The 23,399-nt window shown below is 36.9% G+C and overlaps 1 protein-coding gene across 4 annotated transcripts in view; it reads left to right on the top strand.

Annotated features, from left to right (window-relative positions):
- trps1 (trichorhinophalangeal syndrome I) overlaps positions 1 to 15,864 on the top strand; it is a 132,511-nt gene extending 116,647 nt beyond the window's left edge. For all 4 annotated transcript variants that reach the window (XM_028036132.1, XM_028036135.1, XM_028036134.1 and 1 more), the window contains 2 exons: positions 1,788 to 1,910; positions 7,570 to 15,864. In XM_028036132.1, the coding sequence (XP_027891933.1) occupies positions 1,788 to 1,910; positions 7,570 to 9,087 (1,641 nt within the window). In that variant the 3' untranslated portion in view covers positions 9,088 to 15,864. The remainder of the gene's footprint in view (positions 1 to 1,787; positions 1,911 to 7,569) is intronic.
- Positions 15,865 to 23,399: the final 7,535 nt, after the last annotated feature.

The raw sequence follows: 23,399 nt of genomic DNA, 5'->3' as shown, positions 1-23,399 counted from the left end.
GGTCCGTTGACCTTTGCTGCATGTTTTCCCCCTCTTTCAAAACCCATCTTCCTGTCAATTCACCATCTAATAAAGACCACCAGAGCCGAAAAAAATATAGATTTCTATTTTCTTCATGTCTGTTTGTCCATCTGCCAGTTTGTACTGTGTACAAATTTGGGTGGTCCCAATTGTTGTGTACTTTCAAAAGAGATGACGTCCTATGTTAGGTGGTGAAATTTGTTTTGCACATGACTTTGGACTGAAGCAGTTGGGTAATTCTGCATGTTTGCATGTGTGGTATCCCAAAAGAATCATAATTGGGCTTTGACACTTGCAGTAAAGAAATTTCCAATAAATAAATAACCCAAACAGAGCAGTGTCTACTGGGCTCTTACGCTTTTAGCTGGCAGCACCAAGCAGATGTTAAGTGGAGGTGCTCAAAGTGGCTCCATCTGTAGCTCTGCTCTGAGATTACCAACAGCCTGGTTGAAGTGAGACCCTCATCAGTGTTTTTAAGTCGTAAATCTGGATGTTCTGAGATTTTTTGTATGCCATGCATAACTCCCAGCTGTGTCATGAACACCATATGACAAAAAGTTAGCACTAGTTCTGAGAGCAGGAACAGTTTTTGGGGAAAGCTGTAAACTTCTTTTTGGGTCTACTGTTGCTTAAAAATCATTCTGCATGATGTCAATGATTAAGATGCTTGATTTTGTTTCTCTCTTTCTTTGCTATTGCCTTGAAGGTTACCTGCATCTGCTTGTATCACACCACAGCCTGGTTTACTTGTATATTCATGGAAACCAGCCTGATTCATATTTTCCATTATATTGTGTCAAAAATACCGCTTGTAATCGTTTGCCATTGGAAGTTAGTTTTCAACACAATACTTTATTGTGTGTCATTTTGGAGCAACAGTTGCAGATCTCTCTGTGGCTGAGAGCAGGATTTGAAAGACTGAAGAGAGGAGAAAATAAATACAAGAGATGTATGGTGATGAAATTTTATTTTAATAACTGAAAGAGAGAAGGAAATGGTTTGCGAGTCTGAGAAACTGAGTCACAGAGGAGAAAGATGAGGTATGCTGTCCTCGCAGGGTCATAAAGGTGGTGAGTGGGGCCAGAGGCTTAATGAGATGGAGAAACGTTGTGATTGGCTCATTACTGTGATGGAGCACATTGCCACAACAATTGGCCTTTTCACCCCCTACCACCACCACTTCACACCGTTCTTTGCACACACTGCTTTTGTATGCACCGCTGCGCCGTGAACTGCAGAGGTGTGTATATGAAGAAGCATACGCTCGTACAGCAAAAGTCAAATATTGGCCTGCTGCAGTTCTCAGCAACACTTTCTATTGCTGCAAGGTGAAAGTCTAAGTCATTCATTTGCATGTCTTGCAAGCAGCACTTTGAAAAAGGAAAACCCAGAAGGATCTCAAGAGTCGCACATATTCACTTTTTTTTGACACAAACATATTCCATTGAATAAGCTCATTTAACTTTTCAGAGTGTGTTTATTTTGGGGAAAAGATGAATGTCAAATTGGCAAGTGAGAGCTCATCGTTTTTCAGCCACAAAGCCAAGGTGGTCGTTCTCTCTGCCTGTCTCATAACCTCATCTACCAGTTCAGTCATCTGTGGCATGCCCATTAAAAGAGAATTATTTCAAATTAGGCAAAAATTGTCGGCACTGTTTGCGCTTCCATTCTCGTTATAACTTATAATGTCTTCCCATATTTGTTTGCCGTATTTGAAAGTTTCACATAAAGTTGCTAAAGCTGCACATCATTCTGTCTCTTTGCAGCGACGCAGAGGTAGTGGGGTTTTCTGTGCAAACTGCCTGACCACCAAGACATCGCTGTGGAGGAAAAACGCAAATGGAGGCTATGTCTGCAACGCATGTGGTTTATACCAAAAACTGCATTCGGTAAGTCAGCGGCAGACAGACACAAACACTTTCTGGGTGCAGATTAGTCTGTCAAGGACAGACTAATATGAGATGACAGGTTTATGGCATTTTAAGTTGAATACTATTTAAATATTTAGATGAAGCTTGTCATCAATAACTACGAGGAAAACAGTCAAGAAATATGCCCTTAGTATTTGTAAAATTATCAGAACTCCAGAGAGTGATCTCTGGGTGTTATCAGTCATTTCACTGCCAGACTGTCAGCAATCCTTTTTAGCATTGTTCCTCATGTGTGCCTTGCTCATGAGTATCAACAACCTTTCTGTAAGAAAGTGCAAATAATCCACTGATCTGTGTTGTCTGCAGAGTTCATGATGGCAGCTGAGGCCTTCATTTGATGTGCAGAGTAATCTAGAGGCACATTAGTCAAATACTAGAACTGAAAAACACAATAGTAAGGCAAAGTTTAAAAAATAGATCCAAATCAAAGTAATGTTATATTTTAGAATTCATGTAAGAATTAAATTTAAATGTCAGCCTTAAAATTTCTCCAAATGATTTGTTCAATTTAGCTGCAAGCTGTATTTTAGTAAATATGGTTCATTTTTGTTTAAATTTGGAGCTCTGAAGTCAATTTCTTTGCATATTCAAAATATTGTCATGAATTTGTAATAAGAAATTTTATTTTCTTTAGTTGCTATGGTGTAAAAAATTACATAAGAACCATTATCCCTAATACTCTTTTGTAATTCCCCCTGTCTGCCGCTAATATTGCTTAAATTATCTGTCCAATAAGTAATAACTGCGCAGAATAAAATTTCCAAACCGGTTTATATTATTAGAAAATCATATGGGAGTAAAGTTTTTGCAATAAGTAAAAGGAAATTTGTCTGAGCGATGAAAATGAATTTGAAGGGCTGAACTGCCATCCTCATACGAGACTCATAAAGGAAAGGTTGTTCATTGCCATTTTATGGACTGCTGTGTTTTAGTGCGCACGCAGGGTGGCTTTGTCCACTAATTATTATTCTTCCTGTGTGGCCAATTAGCATACGATGCAAATGAAATTGTGCATAATGCAGTTAAATGCTTAGTATCTGTTTGACTCTCACTGTGAAAAAGTAATACTGTAGCAGAGGAAAAAGAAAGTATTGTTAATTTGGCGAGTGCCGGGAGTTTGGGGAGCCTTTCGGCAGTCGCAGTTCCTCAGCGTAGGAAATATGATGGAATAGATGGAGTTTACCATCAAAGCCTGGGGAAAGTCGATGGAAATCCCAAATTTAATTAGACCGCATGAAGTTCAGCTGAGATAAAGAGCCAGCTTGATTTTTAGTTGACTTGAGGATATCAAGCTTATTCAGACATCCTCTCAAGGTATTCAGCCTAATTATGCACTTTACAAATAATATCAGACTTATACAGGGCCTCAAACTTTATAATGTGTTTAGGCCCGGCTTTAAAACAGGCTTTCTAGAAAGTTGGAAAAGTCTAGAATTTAAGAATTTTCTGTCTTTGAAAAAATATGTGAATACAAAATAGGAGTATGGACAGTTTTTGTTTTTCAAACTTAATCCCCAATCAGATGAAATAATCTGTACTCTTTCCCTCTTTTATACTTTACTTAATCTCCTTCTTTGTGTCCTTACTTTCTTCTTTCCTGAGTTGTCTCATTGTGTTCTTCTTTTTACCTTCCTTTTATTTTGCTCTTCAAGGGTTGCCTTTTTGTCTTGTATCCTTCTCTGTATCTTCTGTCTATCTGTGTGGCCTACCTCCCTTCTTTCCATCTTTACTTTCTTTGTGTCCTTTCATCTGTTCTTACTACTGTCCTTTCTCCCTTCTGACTTTTCTTCCTTTCTTGCTCATTCCCTTGTTTGTATCTAACTGTCCTTCCTGTCTTCTTTGTTTCATTCTTCTTCTCTAAGAAGGAAGCTTCCTTGCTTCCTTTGGAAACGTTGAGTTTCGGAACGCAATATTTACATGTGGGATCCCCGTTAAAAATGCATTGGAAAGGCTTTGAAGCGAAATAAAGAAAATAAACATTGTTAATGAATGAATGAGTGGGTTGACCATACTACAAGCCTGTTAGTGGGAAGATGAGTTACTGAAGATGGGACTGAGGAAAGAAGCTACCGCATCGTTTCCTCTTTCCTACCCCCAAAGATGTCCTTGGTTCAACCCGTTCATCTCATCTGCTGCTCCAATCACGTCCCGGCTCCCTCCACTCTTGGCAGTCCTCACGACAACCATATTTTATATCCTATAATAAAAGTTTTATACGCTCTACACACATTATTAGAGAGGATAGCAGCTAGTAAAACACTTGAGAGTCCGAGAGGGGAAGGGAGAGTTATGAATAAAGAGGGGGAAACAGGCAGATGGAGAGAAATGACGAGTAAGAATAGGAGTGGAAAGATAAATAAAGTTAGAGGGAAAAAATGGAGGAAAAGATAAAGGCAGCACGAGGATAATGAAGGGGCAGGGGGCGACTGAAGAGTGAGAGATGGAGCCTGTCGCAGAGATTAAGCGAAAATACAGAATTCTACATTCAAGAACAGATGGAAACAGATGGAAGGACTGATAAATAGAGCAAGAATTATGCCTACTGGCAGTAAGTCAGCCTAGGTATTATACCATCTATCTCTATTTATACAAAAGTGCTAAACATCACAACTGCCTTGTTTGATTTGAACATCTCACATGCACAGGATTAGTAGCTCAAAAACCAAGAACTGAATATTTTCCGTATTATGTAAATGTCCCATTAATTTAACTGCAGTCCCTATAATGAGTAAGCTTTCTTTGCCAATGAGATTAATAATTTCGTCTTATTCAAAACAATATATGTTGGTTACAGAAAGTAATCCTCCTTTCTGAAACATATGAGGTGACTTGCCTGTATTTATGTATTTTTGGGGGCAATGTTATGTCAAAAATTTGTTTTAAAATAAAAATCTGAGAAGTGTGGCTTGCTTGTATTCAGACCCTTTAGTCAATACATTGGAGGATTGTATCAAGGTTGTCTGCAGTTACAGCTGAAGTTCTTTGGGATAAGTCCCCATCAGCTTTACATATGTACATGCTGAAGGTTTTATCCTCCTCCTTGAGTAAAATGGCTCAAACTCAGTCAAATTAAACAGAGATCATCAGTGCACATGGTCGCACATCTTGCCACAGATTATCAATTCATTTTAGATCGGGACTTTGACTGTACCATTTTAACACATTTAAACAATTTAACTGTACCTCTAGTTTTATCTTGAGGGCTATTGACCCGCTGGAAGTGAAACTCTAACAGGACTTGTTCCAGGATTGTCCCATATTGCTTGAGTTATTCTGATATGAGGTCACTGAGGTGGTACCTTTTACTAATTAGGTTATTTATTAAGTTTTTGTTGTTGTTTTTGAGTTTGCAGATTAGAGTAAAGATGGGGTGAATACAGATATCGTCCATTTAATGTAATGCACTAGTTTGTGTTGACTGTTCACCTAAAATCCCAATAAAATACACTTAAATATTTATTGTGTATATTTATTTTTAGAAGGTGCTGTATGTTCCATAACATCCCAAAAAATCTGCAAATTGGCAAAAACATCTTTGGGGTGAAGCAGGTAGCAAATAAGAAAGTAATGTGGTATTTGGCAATATCAAGAATCCTTTATTGTCATTATGTGTTCACATGTAATGAAATTCTGTTTAGTTACAGTAGTTTGAACCACTATGTCAATTTCTAATACTGACTTATAGACTTGTCACTCAGACTCCAGCTTTAATTTTTTTATAACCTGTCATGCTTACAAAGCTCTGTTGCCATCAAGTTCTTGCACCATCATAGAATAATTCATCTGTAATTTCCCCTGTGCATCGCATTGTGGGAAAACTGCGTCCATCATCAGACTGCCGACAAATCGATTAGTCTTCCAGTATTAGTTGTTTCTGTCAGCTTCTACTGTCAGCTGATTCAAATCCCAGCTCCGCAGTCTGGAAACGATTCTCTCGTGCTTGTTTTTTTTTGTTTTTTTTCTTCCTTTTTGCTCCTGACCTCTTTCTCCTGTGGTTCCTCAACTTGCCGCTTCCCACTTGTGATTTATCTCTCCCCTTTGTTTACGTCTCTCGTGAAAGAAAAACAAACAGGAAAACTATAGAGAATTAGAGAAATGTCTGTGTCATAATTTAGGCAGTGTTTAGGCTGCCACTTCTCCCAGTGGTGTAATCTTGTTTAGGATATTGATTCAGACTTCTAAATTGTGTATAAAATCTTCAGAGGGACAGTTCCACTGTTAACAGTGGAGACGCTTTGCATTTTGTTTAAGTACAGTGTAAAAAATGCAAAAAGGCATTGTGGACTTTTGGTTAGGACAATTAATTTAGGTATTCCTCTTTTTACTAGAAAAATGGAGCTCAGGACCTTTTTCAATTTTTATGACTGAAGTTATTGTTTCTTTTAACAATTGCAAGATTCACTAGATTACAAGCCAAAAATGACACACTTCCCCCCTTTGACCTGACTGAGCCAGACTGACTCTTTAAAACCCAGGGCTTTTCACATCAGGATTTCTGCAGGTTTCAATAAGTAAAATTGTACATGCTGATGTAGACATGCCAATTAGCACATTACTGGAACGTTTAGAAGAAAACTTGTTAGAAGCTGAAAAAAGCTTGAGAGGTTCACCTTCCAACAGAAAAACAATCATAAATATAGAGTTAGAGTTACAATCTTGGATCAAAGAATATTCATTTGTTAGAACTGCCTAGTCAACGTTCAGGACCAAAATCAATCAAAAGCGTTTGCCAGTACTCTTAATCACAAAGTGTTCCCCATCCAATCTGGCTGAGCTTGAGTTATTTTGTGAGGGAAAAAATTGAAAATAATTCTGTCTGTAGATTTACAAAGTTCGCAGTCATACTACAAAATACTTGTTCCTGGTCTTGACTCGGGCGAGAATACCGATGCACACACACAAAGAAATTTAAGAAAGCTTTTTAAAAAGTTTTTTTAAAAGACTCAATTTTAAATAAACCTAAAGTTTTAAACTTTGTTGTACTGATGTAATTTTTGTCATAACTAAATATCAACTGATGATTTGCTTCGGCAGTTTATCAAGCAGACAATGAAGCATGTGTTTAGAAATGGTGACAGAGAAGGAACTGACTAAATTCTTAGCAACTGTGCAATTTCTACTCTTTAAAATTCTGCAAGCCTGTGATGTTCTCCTTTTCTCAATTTGTATTTTTTAAATGTATTTTTTAATTTGCATTGACAAATGTAATATGCAGTTTGACCTGTATGAGTGTGGGATGCACTTCTCAAAGTAGAGTTAAGCTTGTGTCCTGGGGGCAAACTCATATTACGAAGATGTGAGTGTGCCCCCTTGTGTTTAGGGCAAAAAGTACAGCTTTCAGAGGTTAGAGATGTTACAGGTTTCTAACATCTAATGACTGATGCATTTTCAACAACGAAAAAGATATGCTGACTCGATTGATCAGTTTGATTTGATTACACCATCAACACTCACAGAAGCCTCTCAATCATTGAATAAGTTATTTATTAAATGTCATTGTAGTCAAGTATATCTGGTGTATGTACACTTGACATATATTAGTTAAATCAGCAGCATTATTCACATGACAGAGCTGGAGAACTCAGTAATATTCCTGTGTGTCTCCTTTTATTTGTAGACTCCGAGGCCCCTGAACATCATCAAGCAGAACAATGGCGAGCAAATCATTCGACGGCGGACCCGAAAACGCTTGAACCCTGATACGTTGTCGTCTGAGAACCCGGCCCCAAAACAGCAGCGAATCACCAGCGAGGAGCGCCTGAATGGTGAAGAGTTGGACACCAGGAGCTGCCCTTCAGTGAAAAGCCAGCAGCCTTCCCCGCGCTCACGCTCCCCGCGGTCCACTCAGGCCTTCTTAGCCAATCAGACTCTTGAGATCCACAGGCGCATGCCTCCCCTCCTCCTCCCCTCCCACCCTACCCCAGCCATGGTGGCCGAGAGCAACGGGGGCATCACAGACGGGGGATTAACGTCAAAACTAGAAGTGGGGAAAGGAGGAGGATCAGAGAGGGGAAGTCCAATTGAAAAGTACATGCGTCCATCTAAACCCTCTAGCTACTCTCCTCCAGGTTCGCCAATTGAAAAATATCAATATCCGCTTTTGCCTTTACCTCTTCCTTTGACCCTGTCACCCGATTTGACACCTGAATCTGATTGGCTCAGATTTTGGACCAAGTATAAGATGGCAGCCACCTCTGGGGTCCCTGGTAGCATCAGTAATCTGAGTAGTCCCAGTGGGATTGGAAATAACGCCCATCATCTCGGAACCATGGTGACCCCTGTACAGTATCACCAGCAAAGCTACACGGTGCCTTACTGTGCTTCCCCTTACTCCCCTCTGCCGCCTCCTCCAGCCCCTGCTCACTACCCTCCTCCGCCTCCTCATCACGCCCAAACATTATCCTCTGCATCACCGGAGAACGACACTCCTTTGGATCTTGCAATAAGACAACGAGATACAAGCAACGCAAATATGTATGTGTCAAATGGTGCAGAAAGAAAAAGGAAGGAGTCACCCCGAAGTGAGACCTCGATGGGAAACTGGAAAGGTGAGAAGGAGCGTGAAGAGATGGCAGAGGAAGGAAAACATGAGTCAAGCATTGTGTTGAGCTGCGCGAAGGCAGACGCAGCCACGCAGGATGACCTCGCCAACCGGTGCACTCACTGTGGCATCTACTTTCTGGACGAGGTTATGTACGCCCTGCACATGAGCTGCCATGGCGACAAGGAACCATACCAGTGTGGGTTTTGCCTCCACGTATGCGCGGACCGCTATGACTTTACCACACACATACAGAGGGGCTTACACAAAACGCTGACACCGCCGCAGCAGCAACAGCAAGATGATACACCAGATGGCAAAAGTCTTCATGTAATGGCAGCACCAGAGTGTCGAAGTCAGACACCTGCGCTGAAAGATGGAGGGATCACAAGTGAAGATGAAGAAGTCATGAGTACAGATCATGATGGTCAAGAAAAGGAAGATACAGACAGTGGAAGTATACAAGAAGTTGAAAAAGAGCAAGAAAGAAGTAAGGAATTATGTGGGAAAACATCTTTGGATGATCAGAAATCCCCGGAGATAACAACTGTGGCAGAATCTACGAAGTTAGATGGACTGACTGATGGAAATTAAATGACTCACAACACTTTAATAACATGTTATTGGAGTATTAGGCTCTATGTTCCTGAAGGTTTGCTCATTTCCTAATGGGCGTACCTTAAAAAGCACTCCCACTGTCAAAGGCTCAGAGAAATATATTGCAGGACCCAGGTGAACTACAGCTGGGCAAGGAGAGAAACAGCCTGAATCCTCCGGTGAGTTACAGCTTACCTGACAGATTTGTGGCAGGGAGTCAACAGGGTGCTGGCATCCAGCTGAAATCACTTTTCAGAAACAGAAGATCTGCGTGCATTCACATTGGAGGATTGGAGGCTGGACTAAGATAGCCATCAAACAAGAGCAAAAAACAACTCGAAGTATAACACTTGAACTTTGCTGCGTTGATTTCATCTGCTGCATTTAACCTTTTTATTTCAGAACAACCAGATGTGATCTGGTGAGAACTGCTGCGCTTTTGCCCAGAACATGTTTATTTTTCCTCTCAAATGGATCTCAAAAACCAAAAAAAAACAACAAAACAAAAAAAAACACACTTTCTTTTGAGAATTTTCAAACTGGTTTGCTTGAAACCAGCTAGGGCTTATCTGCGGTTCAGTTGGTACGAAATTGACCAGTTTCTTTCACTTTATCCCATGCTGTTTTTCAAACTGATCCTGGATCAATGCAAAATCTACATGGAGGCTGAAAACTAGTCCTAACTCTTTTTGAAACTGCTTGAATCCAGGTGAAACTGATAAAACTGGTCTAATGTCTTCATCTGTTTGGATGAAAAAAAAAAAAAAACTAAAAGACTTTATTTTTTACTTTCCACTGTGCCATGATACTAGCTATGTGCCTGGCTGCCTGCCTAAATAGAACAACCATTTATTAACCTGCTTGACATTTATATTAATGATATGAATAATAATAATGGAAATAAGAAGAAGAACCATGATGGCATCATTAATCGAAAATGCAATTTGCTACATTTTCTTCTTTGTCGTTTTGTAAAGGTAAAAATTTTTTGCTTTTTAAAGGAAATGGTACTATAAAAATTAGTCTATTTTAGTTCTTTTTTTTCTTGTTTTTGTGTCTTTAATGAGGTTTGTTACATTGATAAAAGCCGTCTAACAAAAAAAAAAAGGTACAGCAGTTGAGGGGGTTGTGTGCGCACATGTGCATTTGTTTTACTGCATTTACAGTGTGTGTATGTGTGAAGATCGAAGGGTTTTCCGTCCCTAAACGATGATGTAAACATAATGAATGCTAATGCTCAGTTTCTTAGTCCTCAGGGGTCACACGTGCACACCAACCTGCCTTCATCACAGCATGTGACACATCATTTGTACACATCAAAGGCTTGGTGAGATAAGTGTTTTTAGCATGTTACGTCTTGTTTTCTTTGGTTCTTCCTATATATGTTTTTACTGTGTGTTGTTTTTTTATTTGGCAATAGGCCAAAGTGTTTTTTTTTTTAGGTCATAACTTTTCTTAATGTCTACATGTGTTTAAGTTACTAAGTGTATTAGACAGACTTCAGAAATTAGGGAGCAAAACCCAACATTTTATCAAAATGATCAACTTTTTGGGTTAACTGTATAAACTAGTCTTAAGAGATTCTTGCCTACAGTGTTTTATGTCTTATTGCTCAGAGTTAGAAAAAAAAAAGTTACCTTTATGTAGCACATTACAGCATCTTCATTATTTTTTGGAAAATCTGTTGCCTTTATAATGGATGGAAACTGTTAATTTTTTTTTTTAACCATAAATATTACAGAAAGCCTTCATAAGAAAAGAAGTATAATTAGATTTTAAATCCTGAAGTTTAGAAAAAAGTTCTCAGAGGTATTTTTGTGTTTGTTTGTTTGTTTCTTTTTCCCTGAGTCCCCTCAATCAGTTGAAAGACATGTTGGTTATCTTACCTGTTGTCAAAACAGACAGACTTCTTTAGCCTCGCTGCCTTAGATGCTAGAAAACAAAAGAAAAGAGAACCCTTTGCTGGATATCAAAGACAGAGAGGAACAAGATAAGAATCAGGAAATAACTATTTTTTATATGCATTCAAAAGATGTAAAAGAATAAAATATCCACTTGGTGCCTGCTAACTATAATTTTTTTTAAAGACATCGACATTGATACATTGATCTTCTCCATAATTCGCATGTTCCTATAGTTTCAAGAAATGCTACAGAATCAGAATGTCACAGTTTCAAAATCAGTGTCATTTTGTGTCAACGTCATTCTCACGGTTCCCACATGCAAAGACGGTATGGGGTTTTCTCCATGTGTATGAATTCAAAACATCATAACACCTTCCCCCTTTTGTCAGTCCACTGTGTTTTAGTCTAAATTATGAAGTCAAATAATTTACTTACTCTCAACGTAGTTGTACTTTTCTCCCTCTATTCAAATGTACAATTAACACCACAGCTTCAAATAAAGAATCCAGAAAATAAAACTAATAAATCCTTCTACTCAAATTTACAGTTAGCATTGCTGGTTCAAATAAATAATTAAATAAGTATAATGGATCAATATTTTTGTAAAACAGTATGGTGGTGTCCGGTATTTTAGCTTGAAACTGACAATACATTTTATTATAACACTTTCCATAAAATTAAGACTTCAGATTTTCAAGCGATAGGATTAGAGTACTGAATTTATCATATTTTTTCTCAAGGTCATCCAGTCAAGAGAATCTCTTACTGGCTTATGGCTATCCTTTAAAACTGCAAGTTTTGTGTAAGAAGACAGAGTTTGTATAAACACATGACTGATATTAGGCATCATGCAATAATTGATCAAACTTTTCACTTTTAGTCTCCAAAGAAGGAACCATGTTTCTCTGTGGTCAATGTATTATCAAACTTGTCAGCTTATTTTCCATGTATGCACACTACCTTTTAGAAATTATGAGCCATATATCTTATAGAACAGATCACCAGTGTTTTGGTATTCAGTCAAGGCATTACATATTGCGTAATTGATATTATTTGCTAAATAATAATACGACTATGTACAGCACCTCCAATAAAACTGGTTTGAAATTAGGACCAACACTGAATTTCATGTTGAAACTGAGAAATTGAACACAAAGCATTTCCAGTGAATTGTACAATTTTGAAGAGAAGTAAAATGTAACATAATTATGGTGGAGAATAAAAAAAAACATTGCTAGCAAATATAAAAATAAACCTTTACATTCAGTAGATTTGTTTAATCATTGAGCTATAAGTAGATTAATTTAAACTGACAAGCCAGCTTTATATTTTTCATAAGATTCTGAAATAAAGCTGCAGGTTGTTTGTGCAATATAATTACTGAAGTAGTTGAAGTCTAGGTTAAGGAGTTGGCTGTTTTTTATTCTTTTGTCCTTTTTTCAAAGAAAGACACATGATCTCCATTAACTGTAATGTTTAAATTTGCTTTTACTAAAAATGTTACCCAATATGCAATCTGGGGATGTTCAGCAAACTTATCATTCAAACTTTATTGCCTTTATTTTTGGCAATATTTTGTCCTGTTTTTTTTTTTTTTGTTTGTTTTTTTTGCTTGTTTGTTTGTTTGTTTTTTATGAACTTTAAATTAAAACTTTTGATCTGTTATGGGGCTTCTAGTACATAAAGAATGTTTACATCTGTATTTGTAGCAAAACAAAACAAACAATGCACTGTTTTTTAAGACAACAATGGAGTGGATGGAAGGATGTTGGCTGAGATGGAAGGATAGGAGCATTTGAAGAATTTGTGGGAGAAAATGAGACATACAGTTGCTGATAGAAATGTTTTCTTGGTTTTTCCTTTGAGTATATTTCAGCATCAATACATTGATTTCGCGTGCTGATTTGAATCTAGGTGTAACAGTACATCTCAGCCCTCTCCTTATTGTCCTTTCTATAGCCTGCCTTCTCTCAGCATCATGTGTTTTCAGTGATTTACAAAGCAGGGTGAGGTTTTGAATCAGAGTCTTGCGCTGTCTTCAAAATGTTCACTCTTTTACTGACAAACTCGTACTACATTTAACAGGAAGAGTCAAGATTTGGTACCTTTGAAGCTTTGGTTGTTTGGTACCTGATTTTTAAGTTACAAAATAAGGCAGTGTTGTACAGATCACACCTCAGTTCATATGAATATCTCATGAATATTTTATATCCTCATTGACAGACAGATATTCAATCAATACATTACAGAGACTTTTTTTTTATTTGTACCTGTTCAAATGTACAAAATAGTATTTTCTTTATTATTATTAACTTATTGTACAGATATTTATCTCCGAAACTCAATAACTGTGGGCACAGAGTGGTCTTCTTTCTTCTCTGACTACTGGTGGTGGTATGCTGCAGTACGACTGTGTAAGACTGACTGCAGTGCTTAGGAAGCAGGACAGGCGTACGGCAGCACAGCTCTGTTTGGTCGCCACTGTTATCGACATAAAAGTTTCCAATAACAGAGAAAAAGAAGCTAGATTCATTACTAGTTATTTTCATGAGAAACAGTTGCGAGAGGGCAACAGTGCAGCTTTAATCCTAACCATAGCTCTGCTCAACTCCATCCGCTTGGCTGTTCCCTTCAGTGTGTCTCCACACTGCCCACTTTTTGAATTTTCCAATATTTGTCAGGGGTGGGATTTTGCTTTCAAAAAGTATCTAGTTACACCTTAAACAGGTGTGCACACCAGAGTAATTAAGTTGTGGGCATTAGCACTGAGCTCGCTGTAATTGTTACCTAGATAGCATTAAGCAAATTTTTAATGATTGTATCCTTACCATAATCTAGAATCATTAGTGATAGCAGTCTAGTGCTAACACGGCCGTTAGTGTTAGCTTGGCAACATTAGTATTGCGCTAACCCTTGGTGGTAGCGTACTAACATTAATGTTTACCCAACTGATATTGTTAGTACCCTAATGTTAGAGTTGATCCAGACTTTACTGTAGATGTTGTCAATAGTGTGAAGCTAATGCTGTGGTATGCTAACAATGTAGGTGAACAACTATTAGTGTCAGCTTGAAAATTATTTGCTTAGGCCACACTCCATAATGATGTTTTTTTTTTTTTTGGTTTATGTGTAAGTTACTGACTGGTCCTACAGTGTTTTGACAGGAAAGGGCCATTAAAGTCAAAGTCTTCTTTATTGTCAATTCATCATATGTACTAGACATACAAGGAATTCAAAGGAGGTTCCTCGACATCCCCCCGTGAAACTAAAATCTTACAGATATTACATAGCAATAAATAAGAGAATAGTAATAAATAAAATATTCCATAATCTATACAAAAATACAACAGTTTTATTAAAAATTCCCATAAACCAGATATCATATACAATTTAAAAAACACAAACTCTTATATAGTTAACAGCTTAGATGGATAGAGCTCATGGGAGAGATAGAAGGAAGGGGGCAGACATGCAGCAAAGGTTCCTGTGGGAATTAATAGCTTTCTTCTATGAGGTGCAAGACCTACACCTACACCACATGGTTCTCCATATCTGCCTATTTTAAAATGTTAAAATTTAAAATGAACTCTATAGTGAAAGAGTGGACAAATTGAAAACAGTAATAGCTACTCAAGAGTTTAAATACTGACCTATCCAACTAATTTAAGCGTTGTACAGTTGACTTGAACCGGGCTCTAGTTGGTTCAAAGCTATTTACGGGGTTTTGTCATAAATTTTGAGATGGTTCATATCAAGAGAACTAACATTAAACAGGAATACAACATAAGTTCTCCCCTGTATTATTATTTTTTATTATGTTTTATGGACTTCTTAGAAACATTTCTAGGGGACTGTGAAAAAAGGGGTGTATGAACTGTTATTTTGGCTAATTCTGGTGTGAAAAGTCATTTTGATGAACCTGATAGATTTCTCGGTAGGCTGGGGGCCAAATAAGATTTCTTTTTTTTTATGCCATGATGTTTCAGTGTCTTAACTTTTGAAGGAAAATATTTTCTCTGTTACTAAGTTGAAAGCAAAAAAAAAACAACAACCTTGATAGCGAAAACTTTGTTCTTGCACACGTTTGAGTTTGTTAAAGCCCTCCAAAATCTGGTCCCATTTGACAATGTGCTTTTGTTTTCTCACCAGCTTTTTGACAATGTCGCACCCATTTAAGGAAACTGTACTAAACCATAAATACACTTGTGTCTTTATGAATGTTGGGATTTTAACTTTTAGATCATGGTAACGATTATGCAAATATGCTAAAAAAAAAAACAAAACAACATATATTAAAAAAAGTTAGGTGTCTGGAGAATACATGGTCTTGTTTTACTTCAGTGATTACTATATGCTTTTTGGTTTAATGGCATTTTGAATCAGCGTTTACATTGGGAGGCCTTATCACATGTTTTGTCTTTGTCAGAATGTGTTCTAGGAATTGATGCTATTGCTTGCACTCCATTTATTATGTTCTTATTGCCAAGGAAGGGACAACACACATAGGTACATAGTGAGTGTAGATTTTGGGGTGAACAGTGTTAACTAAGGCTAGTTGAATACTGGCTGACTGGCACACTCATACACAGTACATGTTTATGTTTAATCAGTATGTTATATTAGGAGTTTGTCTCTTCTATGTTGAATGGCTTTTCTAGGGAAGGTTGTTTGTTTATTTTTAGGTTGCGTTTTCTCTCACGTTATTTTATTCTGCTACCTTTCTGTATGTTATTGTTTTTTAGTTTTGTGTCATGCAAAAATGATATTTCAGCAACATATTTTGACAGCCAAGAAAAGTTTGTTACACAGCTAAACTTGAAGAATAGTGATGACGATTATGATAATAATAAATGATAAAAGTTATAACAAACATTCTCAAAAAGGACATTGTGTGTTTTATTTCAACATGGTCTCTAGATGAAGAAGAAGAATTATAAACCTAGTATTTTTTTCTACATTTTTCTATTATCAAGATGCTCATAAAGGATTTTATTCCAAACCAGGTACATTTTTGAAGCCTGAATCTTAAGCCTGCTGACCTCCCACTGTGGTTTCTAAATGAAGCCACTACATTAATCTGTTTTTTAATCTATTTCTGTTTGATGCCACCTGCACCTTTTATCGTCTCTTGATACCAATATTTATCTTTATTTTGTATTTTCATTTAGGTAGAAATGAATGGCAGCCTAAGAACATGTTTCATAAATGTAATTACTTTTTAATTAAGTTACTGAAGTTGTTTCAACTGCTGATCCACAAAGTCAAACGTTTCTGTGTGATCAGTCAGCTTGCAGCCTTTAAAGATATTTGGTACGACTGTTGCGTCAGTGTAAATGTATTCCTATTGTGAATTTGAACATTTCCACCTATAAATGTTCAATTTCCATGCATTTCAATGGCAGTTGAGAATCAAACTAGAACACTTGTACACAATCACTCTCTTCACGTTTACTCATAAGCCGTTGTTGCACTTTTTTTCAAAACTTGAAAAAACGAGTAGAGAATAATTACGATGAAACATCAGTGATTGTGAGCCTTATGATTGGGTGCTTCTGTGTTGGGTCAGCATAAGATGCTTTTGTTGTGACATCTCTCTGTTATTTTCCTATTTTCCAGACATTATCAGGATGAAAGTTGCACGCTAAATACTGTCTGAGTGTCTCAAGTGATATTATTACCTGAATTATAAAAAAATCTTTCCAGGTCTCCTGCCATTTCAGTCTCTCCAAGGATTTGGTATGATGAGGTGAGTAAATATTCATCTATACACACAGTGTGTGCATATTGTGGTATAAGAAAGCCTTCAAACACATTTTAAAAATATTTGTCCTGTGTCTACAAAAATCTGTCTACATGGTTTATTGGTTTAAATGGGTGTTGGGCTGAAGACTATCCCAAAACACACAAGTAATGCTGATGTTATCTTTGATACTGTTCAGCCTGTTTAACAAAAATCACACATATGTGGAAGAACTCCACTGTTGTGGTTTTTAAAAAAAGGAAGCTATAGTAAGTTTCTGTCAATATTTCTAAACTCTTGCTATCCAGTGCACACTATCCACAGTTTTTTTTTTGGCATGTTTACGTTGGGAAAACAATTTTAAAAATCTTATCACAAAACAGGGCAATCTTTTTTGACAACTTTGTTGCTACTGCTATTTACTATATTTCTACACTGGTGGATCACACTGGAAATAAGCTATGTCTTATGTTTTTGTCCTCGGTGATTATACTTGATTGTAGTTACAAAGTTTAAGGTAGTATTCATTTGGGCTATCACCAAAACATTATAATAATACAAATTCAATACTGGGATTGCAATACAATTTGCACCAAACGGGAAACCTGCAGACTTAGTAGAGCCAGTTTTTGCACGTAGTTTAATACTACATTTTATTTATAAGCTTCTTTTCAAGCCTGTCAAGGTCGATTTATATCAACAACATGAAGCAATATATTGTGAACAAAAGTTATAAAGGTTGCAATTGCAGTCATTTTGCCTCTACCATTTTGTACTGTTGCAGATTTGGTTGTCATATGACTTTTTTTGGACATAGGGGGATGAGCTCTTTCATATAGGGTGTTTAGCACTGCTCAATTATCAGCACAAAATAATTAGAGTAAATAGAAAAAGGGTTTTATCTTTCTATTTTATTCTGCATATTATTGCTTTTACTTATGCAAATGGCATGTAGTTAATCCTGGTTTTGTATCTTGAGCCTTAATTTTTCATGTTTTTTATTTTGCCTTCCGCTCTTCTCTTTTAAAGGAAACAAAACACCCTGTACTGCTTCTAGGTTTTTTGTGCTACTAACCTTTAATCAAAATTGATTCGTTAAAAACATACACTGCTATTGCAAATGTATGTTTGGCTTTGTTTTCCTTAGCTGGTGTGGAAATCCAATTTAAATTTTTCCACTAGATGCAAGCATTGTTTTCTATTAGGTGAAGATATCTTTTTATTGCATGTTCTAACAAATTAGGTAACTTTACCCCCAAAGCTCACATTTTAAGTTTTAAATCTATAGATTTTGAGTTTGGTTTTTATCAGAGTTTTGGAATCTGATTTTTTTTTGTTTTGATGATTTAGTGTTCTTTTGATATTTAGTTATGTTTCCTTGGCATTCAGTTATTTTTGTGATATATCTTGTAAGACCTAATTTATCCCAGTGTTAGTTTGTGTTGTTTAAACCTTCCTCCCAGCTCCTTAGACTTGCTTCCCACACAGCTGCCATGCATTTTGCAAATTGGACTCACCTGGATTCTATATGTGTTTTCTTGTCTCCTCATTATTCAGGCTTGCAGTTTTCATTCACTCTGGTTTATCCATCTCTTGCTGGTTCCTGTGCACAGATGTCTGTCCTATTTTCCTTCCGTTTTGTTTTTTGAATTAAACCTCCTATAAATAATTGTTTCCCCACACCTCTGCCTTCTTCTTATTATTATTGCATCTGGGTTTTCCTGTACCAAATAAGACAAGAAATGAATGACAATGATAAAAAAGAAAAAATATGTTGTTCCTACATCATCTTAATTGCAGTCTTTGATAGAACATTTATTGTCTTAAAGAAGCAGGTGTGGCCACAGAGAGGTACTATCCTGTAGACGCTTCCCTCAAAGCTTTAACATTTAACTTGAGGAATGTTGATTTAAGCAATTGTGTATCCAGATAAATAGGTGTTGTTGCAGAATTCAAAACAGCAGTGATATATACCCTTAAATGAATCATATAAAAAGGAGAAAAAAAGCATTGCTTGAAATTACAAATTTAAACACAAAGAATTATGTCAAAATAATAATCAGTAGGACTCTGATGCACCCTTTTAGTTTTCATGTTTATCCCTGAAATAGAGGCATCATGGGATCTGTGTCTCCTTGTGTCCTCCAGTGCATCTATAATGTTTGTTTCCAGAGGATTTAAATGTGACATGATTTTAAACAGATTTGACAATATATCTAAGTAGAAGATTATTTGACAAAGAATCAACAGTATGTAGCACTCTTAACCTAACACTGCACATCTTTTTACACCATAGAAAAGTAATGCAGATATAAAATAGTACAATAAGAATATTACGTAAAACCTAAAAGGATTCCACTTAATTACTTTTATTAAAAACAAGAGGAATATTACAGCAACAATTACCACAAAGTCTGCCATATCATGACCCCAGCACTGCTGAACCATGATAACACCAGGTTTCCTCTCCAGTACACACCCCACTGAGGTAATTTGAGAACCTATTTTCCTCCAGGCTCTCTTTGGGTCAGGAACTTTGACAGACTTAATCAGCACAGTGACGCTATCTTTTAAATGACAAAAAGCTTCTAATCTTTTGGTAATATTATGTATAGCATTATCATTTTATCTTTGCGGCTATAAAATGAACATTGATCAGGGTTGATTAACTCTGCCTTTGAACTTGCAAAGAAATTATGCAGCAGCATGATACCATTTATATTTCTGTGTTGGGGTGTGTGTGTGTGTGTGTGTGTGTGTGTGTGTGTGTGTGTTGAAAGCGTAGAACTGTGAGATGATTGGCCACAGAAACTCAGCTTCAGACTGGAATACTAAACACCCCAGTCTCTGCGAGAGAGGTCACCATACAGGCTCATGCAGCAGAACATAATTATTAACCTTCTTGAGCCACACAAAAAAGACCGATAAATGAATAAACGTTTGTGTAAAATGACTGTAAAACCAAATGTTTTTACCGTGTATGGATGGGCACATGTCAGACCATCCATACACGGATGCACACTCAGATTGAATGTTGACATTTTCTAAGTGTGATGCCTGCATATCTTTTTCCCTGTGTTTGGTGTTAGCCCCTGACGGTGAGCCTGTCAGCCTGCCTGACTCCCTGTTTAAACATCTCACCAACAGCGGTTCTGTTTATCGTAATTCATGTTTATGTATGAGTTACTAACACCGATGACAGGGAGGTTTGACTGGGTGTCTGCATGTGAGAGAGCCACAGGCAAACGTGCGTGTTGCTGTGCAGGGACACATATAATAAAACACTGCCATAGTGGATGTCATGTTTTCATAAGGCTTGATTGAGCTGTAACGTGCTAGCTGACATTTTGCACCAGTTCAGATTTTATATCCTGACATATGGGTAACAGATGGACAGATGGAGAATGAATGCAATGTATGTGGGTAGTCATTGCACCATGAAAAAGAAGATGGCTCAGATATTCATTAAATACCATAAATATAGTATTCATGCCCATTGTGAGAGTTCTTCTGATAACTGTAGTACTCTAGTTTTGCCAGCAAAAATGTGCATCAGTTGTTTACATAAAGCACACTTGTTTTTACTTCAGGATGAACTGAATATCACTCCTTGATTACCATGAACTTAGGTTGTATTACTTTATAGATAGCAACGTTTGAAATGATCAACAACGACATGATGGCCGTATTAAACAGAATGAATTATCACCCCTGATCTATAAATTGTTAATTCACTGTATTAAGAAAATTTTAACTAGGCCATTGACTTCCTACTCTGGACTTGAACAAAGCCATTCAGTTCGTGTTGTTCACACTTCCAAATATTGAACAATGAAAGCCGGAGCAAGGTTATTGTAAGAAATATTATTGCTAGTGAAGATATCGCTCAGCTCCTTCTTCGCAGTGGATGGTTTTGTCCGGTGCGCGCAATTTTTGGTCAGCTTCATAGTGTGAGTTCCTTCACCTCTGACCTTGCGCATTACGCATATCATGGCCAAACATAAGAAATTGGATAAAATCAGATTCAATCATTTAAAACTAAAACAGAATTCACTCCTCCAGCAAGCAGTTTTTTCTCAACTGTCAAGAGTACTGACCCGCTGAGAATTATCCAAATGATTCAAAGAAATATGAATAACCGAATCCTAACATAAAGACAAATTAAATCAATTCCATGCATTCCAGTTCAGTCCGACTAATAAATTACCACATTCATTTTAGTCTATTTCACCAATTTGTGAAATGTTTTCTATCTGCATCAAGTGAATGACTTTGCAATATCTTCTCCTGAACAAGCATCCAGCAACAGCTGACAGTTGATTGCGTTGAGTCAATAACTTTACAGCTCTCCCTCAAATCAAGCATGCATGTAGTGGCAAAGGAAAGGAAAACAGTTTTCCACCAGAAAACTTTGGATTGATTCAGGATTCGGTGATTGGCAAATATAAGAAAGGGAAGGCTGCTCTGTAGGTTTCATATGTAAATAGCATAGATGTTCTAAATAGGCTGGACAAGAAGAACTATGTAAATTAGACTAGGAAGGGTAAAAGAGCCGGCACATTACATACACCACAACCCAACTTCAGTTAAGGATTTACAATTGATTTTCAGATAAAGAACTTCGGTTCTAAACAGTTACATGTTGTGTAACTGTTTAAATACTATGTGCTGACGCCTAAAATAAATTCCCACATCCCCCAAAATGCTGTGTGGTAACCCCCAAATAAAGTGCATTACAGTTATCCAGTATTAATGAAGACATTGATTACTATATCAAAGTCCTTCCTGGAGAAAATTGGCATTATTTTTGCCAGCCAATTAAATGGTTCTACAAACCATGAGTCCAGCTTAGATTTGTGTATTGGTGGGATTGGTTAAAAGATGAGCGATATTTTGAAGGGCAGGAGGAAGAGCAGCAAGATGAAAATGATTAAGGATTAGATAAATTTGTGCTACATTCAGAATGGTCTGTTTTAGAAATACAAAGAAAGCAGCGTATGTTCATCTCAATCATTTACAAAGGAAAGCAGATTACATTTCTGTTCTGGGTTTTTCTTCAGTGAAGACTTTTAAACAAATACTTTTGTATTTCTGACAGAGGAAGGAAACTTGAAGGTGGAAGTCCATGGTTGTCTATGGAGAATGTTTATCTTTTTACCACAATGTTGTATTTTTTATGGACTTGGAAGACGTGAAGGCTGAAAACCTGATTTGTCATCCCTAATGAAAGAGATATTATTTCTGTCACACTCTTCCAAAATGAAGTCATTTGACTGCATGAAAAACTCAACAGCCACTTTGAAGGACAATCTCAACATGGAGTCAATCAACACAATCAGCTTCTTCAACATTTATTACATCCTTCACTCTAGCAGGGAATCCATGGCAAAAACATAAACTCCTGTGATTGAAGGCATAGTACAAAAAGACACAATGTACAGCACTACTGTACAATACAACCAAAGAGCAGAACATCGTATTGTGAATGTAAAATTGGAAACGTACAATTTTTGCAAAACTCCTACTGTCGATGTGTCCATTTTTGCATGCAGAAAGGGTTTGGATTGGATTCCATGGAGAGACCTCATGAATACATTTGGAGGTTCAATTTGACAAGGAGGAAAAAGAGCAGCAGGGACATAATTGGTCTACAGAGCATTGTCAGAGTCCCTGACCACAGCGGTGGCACTCATATGTGGAGGGGAAAGTGATTTTTGTGGTTCTCCACTGCTGTGTAAACTTAGGAATGTAACACAATGGTCTGTCAAAGGTTGCCTTTTGGAGTGAGCAGCAGAAGCACATGGATAATGGAATATTTGTGCTATTGCAAAATAAATGCACCATTCATGTCTATAAATCAAACCGACACATATGAATAATGTTCCTCGGCCATTTTATTTTTAGTTCAGAGTTTGACAAGGAAAGCAACTTCTGATGTGTTTGGTAATAAAACTGTTTGCGAGACTTTTTGGTGCCAGGATAACATGTTGGTCAAATAATGGCGTATTGCCTTCATCATTTAAACGATTTCCAGCTTTATATGAAAAGTCATAAATGTGGATCAAAAGGTGTCTCTTGTCTTCAAAGTCGACTTCTTGATGTGTCCTTTGTGACTTGTCATGATCCCGTTTTTTTGCGGTCTGCACAACCTTTAAATAACAAGCAAGTGTGAAAATTTTAAGGCAGGTGACAAATTTAAATTTGAATTAAAATGACCCTAACAAGTAATCTCACTCTCACGAAGAAGCAAATGATGCTATGAATTACTTTTATTCTGATTTACGATGACATCATATACACCCATTCCAACCTTCAAAAATCCATGTTTAATAAATTAGAATATAAGTTTGGTTATTTCTGTAACTCATTTCACAGAGTGAAACACACCATATAGATTAATTACACACAGACCATGTTGTCAAGCCTCTACTTTTGTTAATTATCATGAAAACAAGACGAGATTAAAATATATCAGTCCAAAAAAGACTAAAAATAAAAATTTTATTAGGCAAGAGTGAGTAAAATTAAACATAGGTTCAATACCTGCTTAAAGGTTGTTTATTTACAAAGGTACTTTCATTCTGAGAAACAAGCTTCCTCAAAGTATATATTTTTATTTATTTAACATAACGAGGCAGATTCAAACGTCAGGTTGCTTGACACTT

Source organism: Xiphophorus couchianus, chromosome 13 (assembly GCF_001444195.1).
Source record: "Xiphophorus couchianus chromosome 13, X_couchianus-1.0, whole genome shotgun sequence".
Lineage (NCBI taxonomy): Eukaryota > Metazoa > Chordata > Actinopteri > Cyprinodontiformes > Poeciliidae > Xiphophorus > Xiphophorus couchianus.
This window is presented reverse-complemented; position numbering and strand designations above follow the sequence as displayed.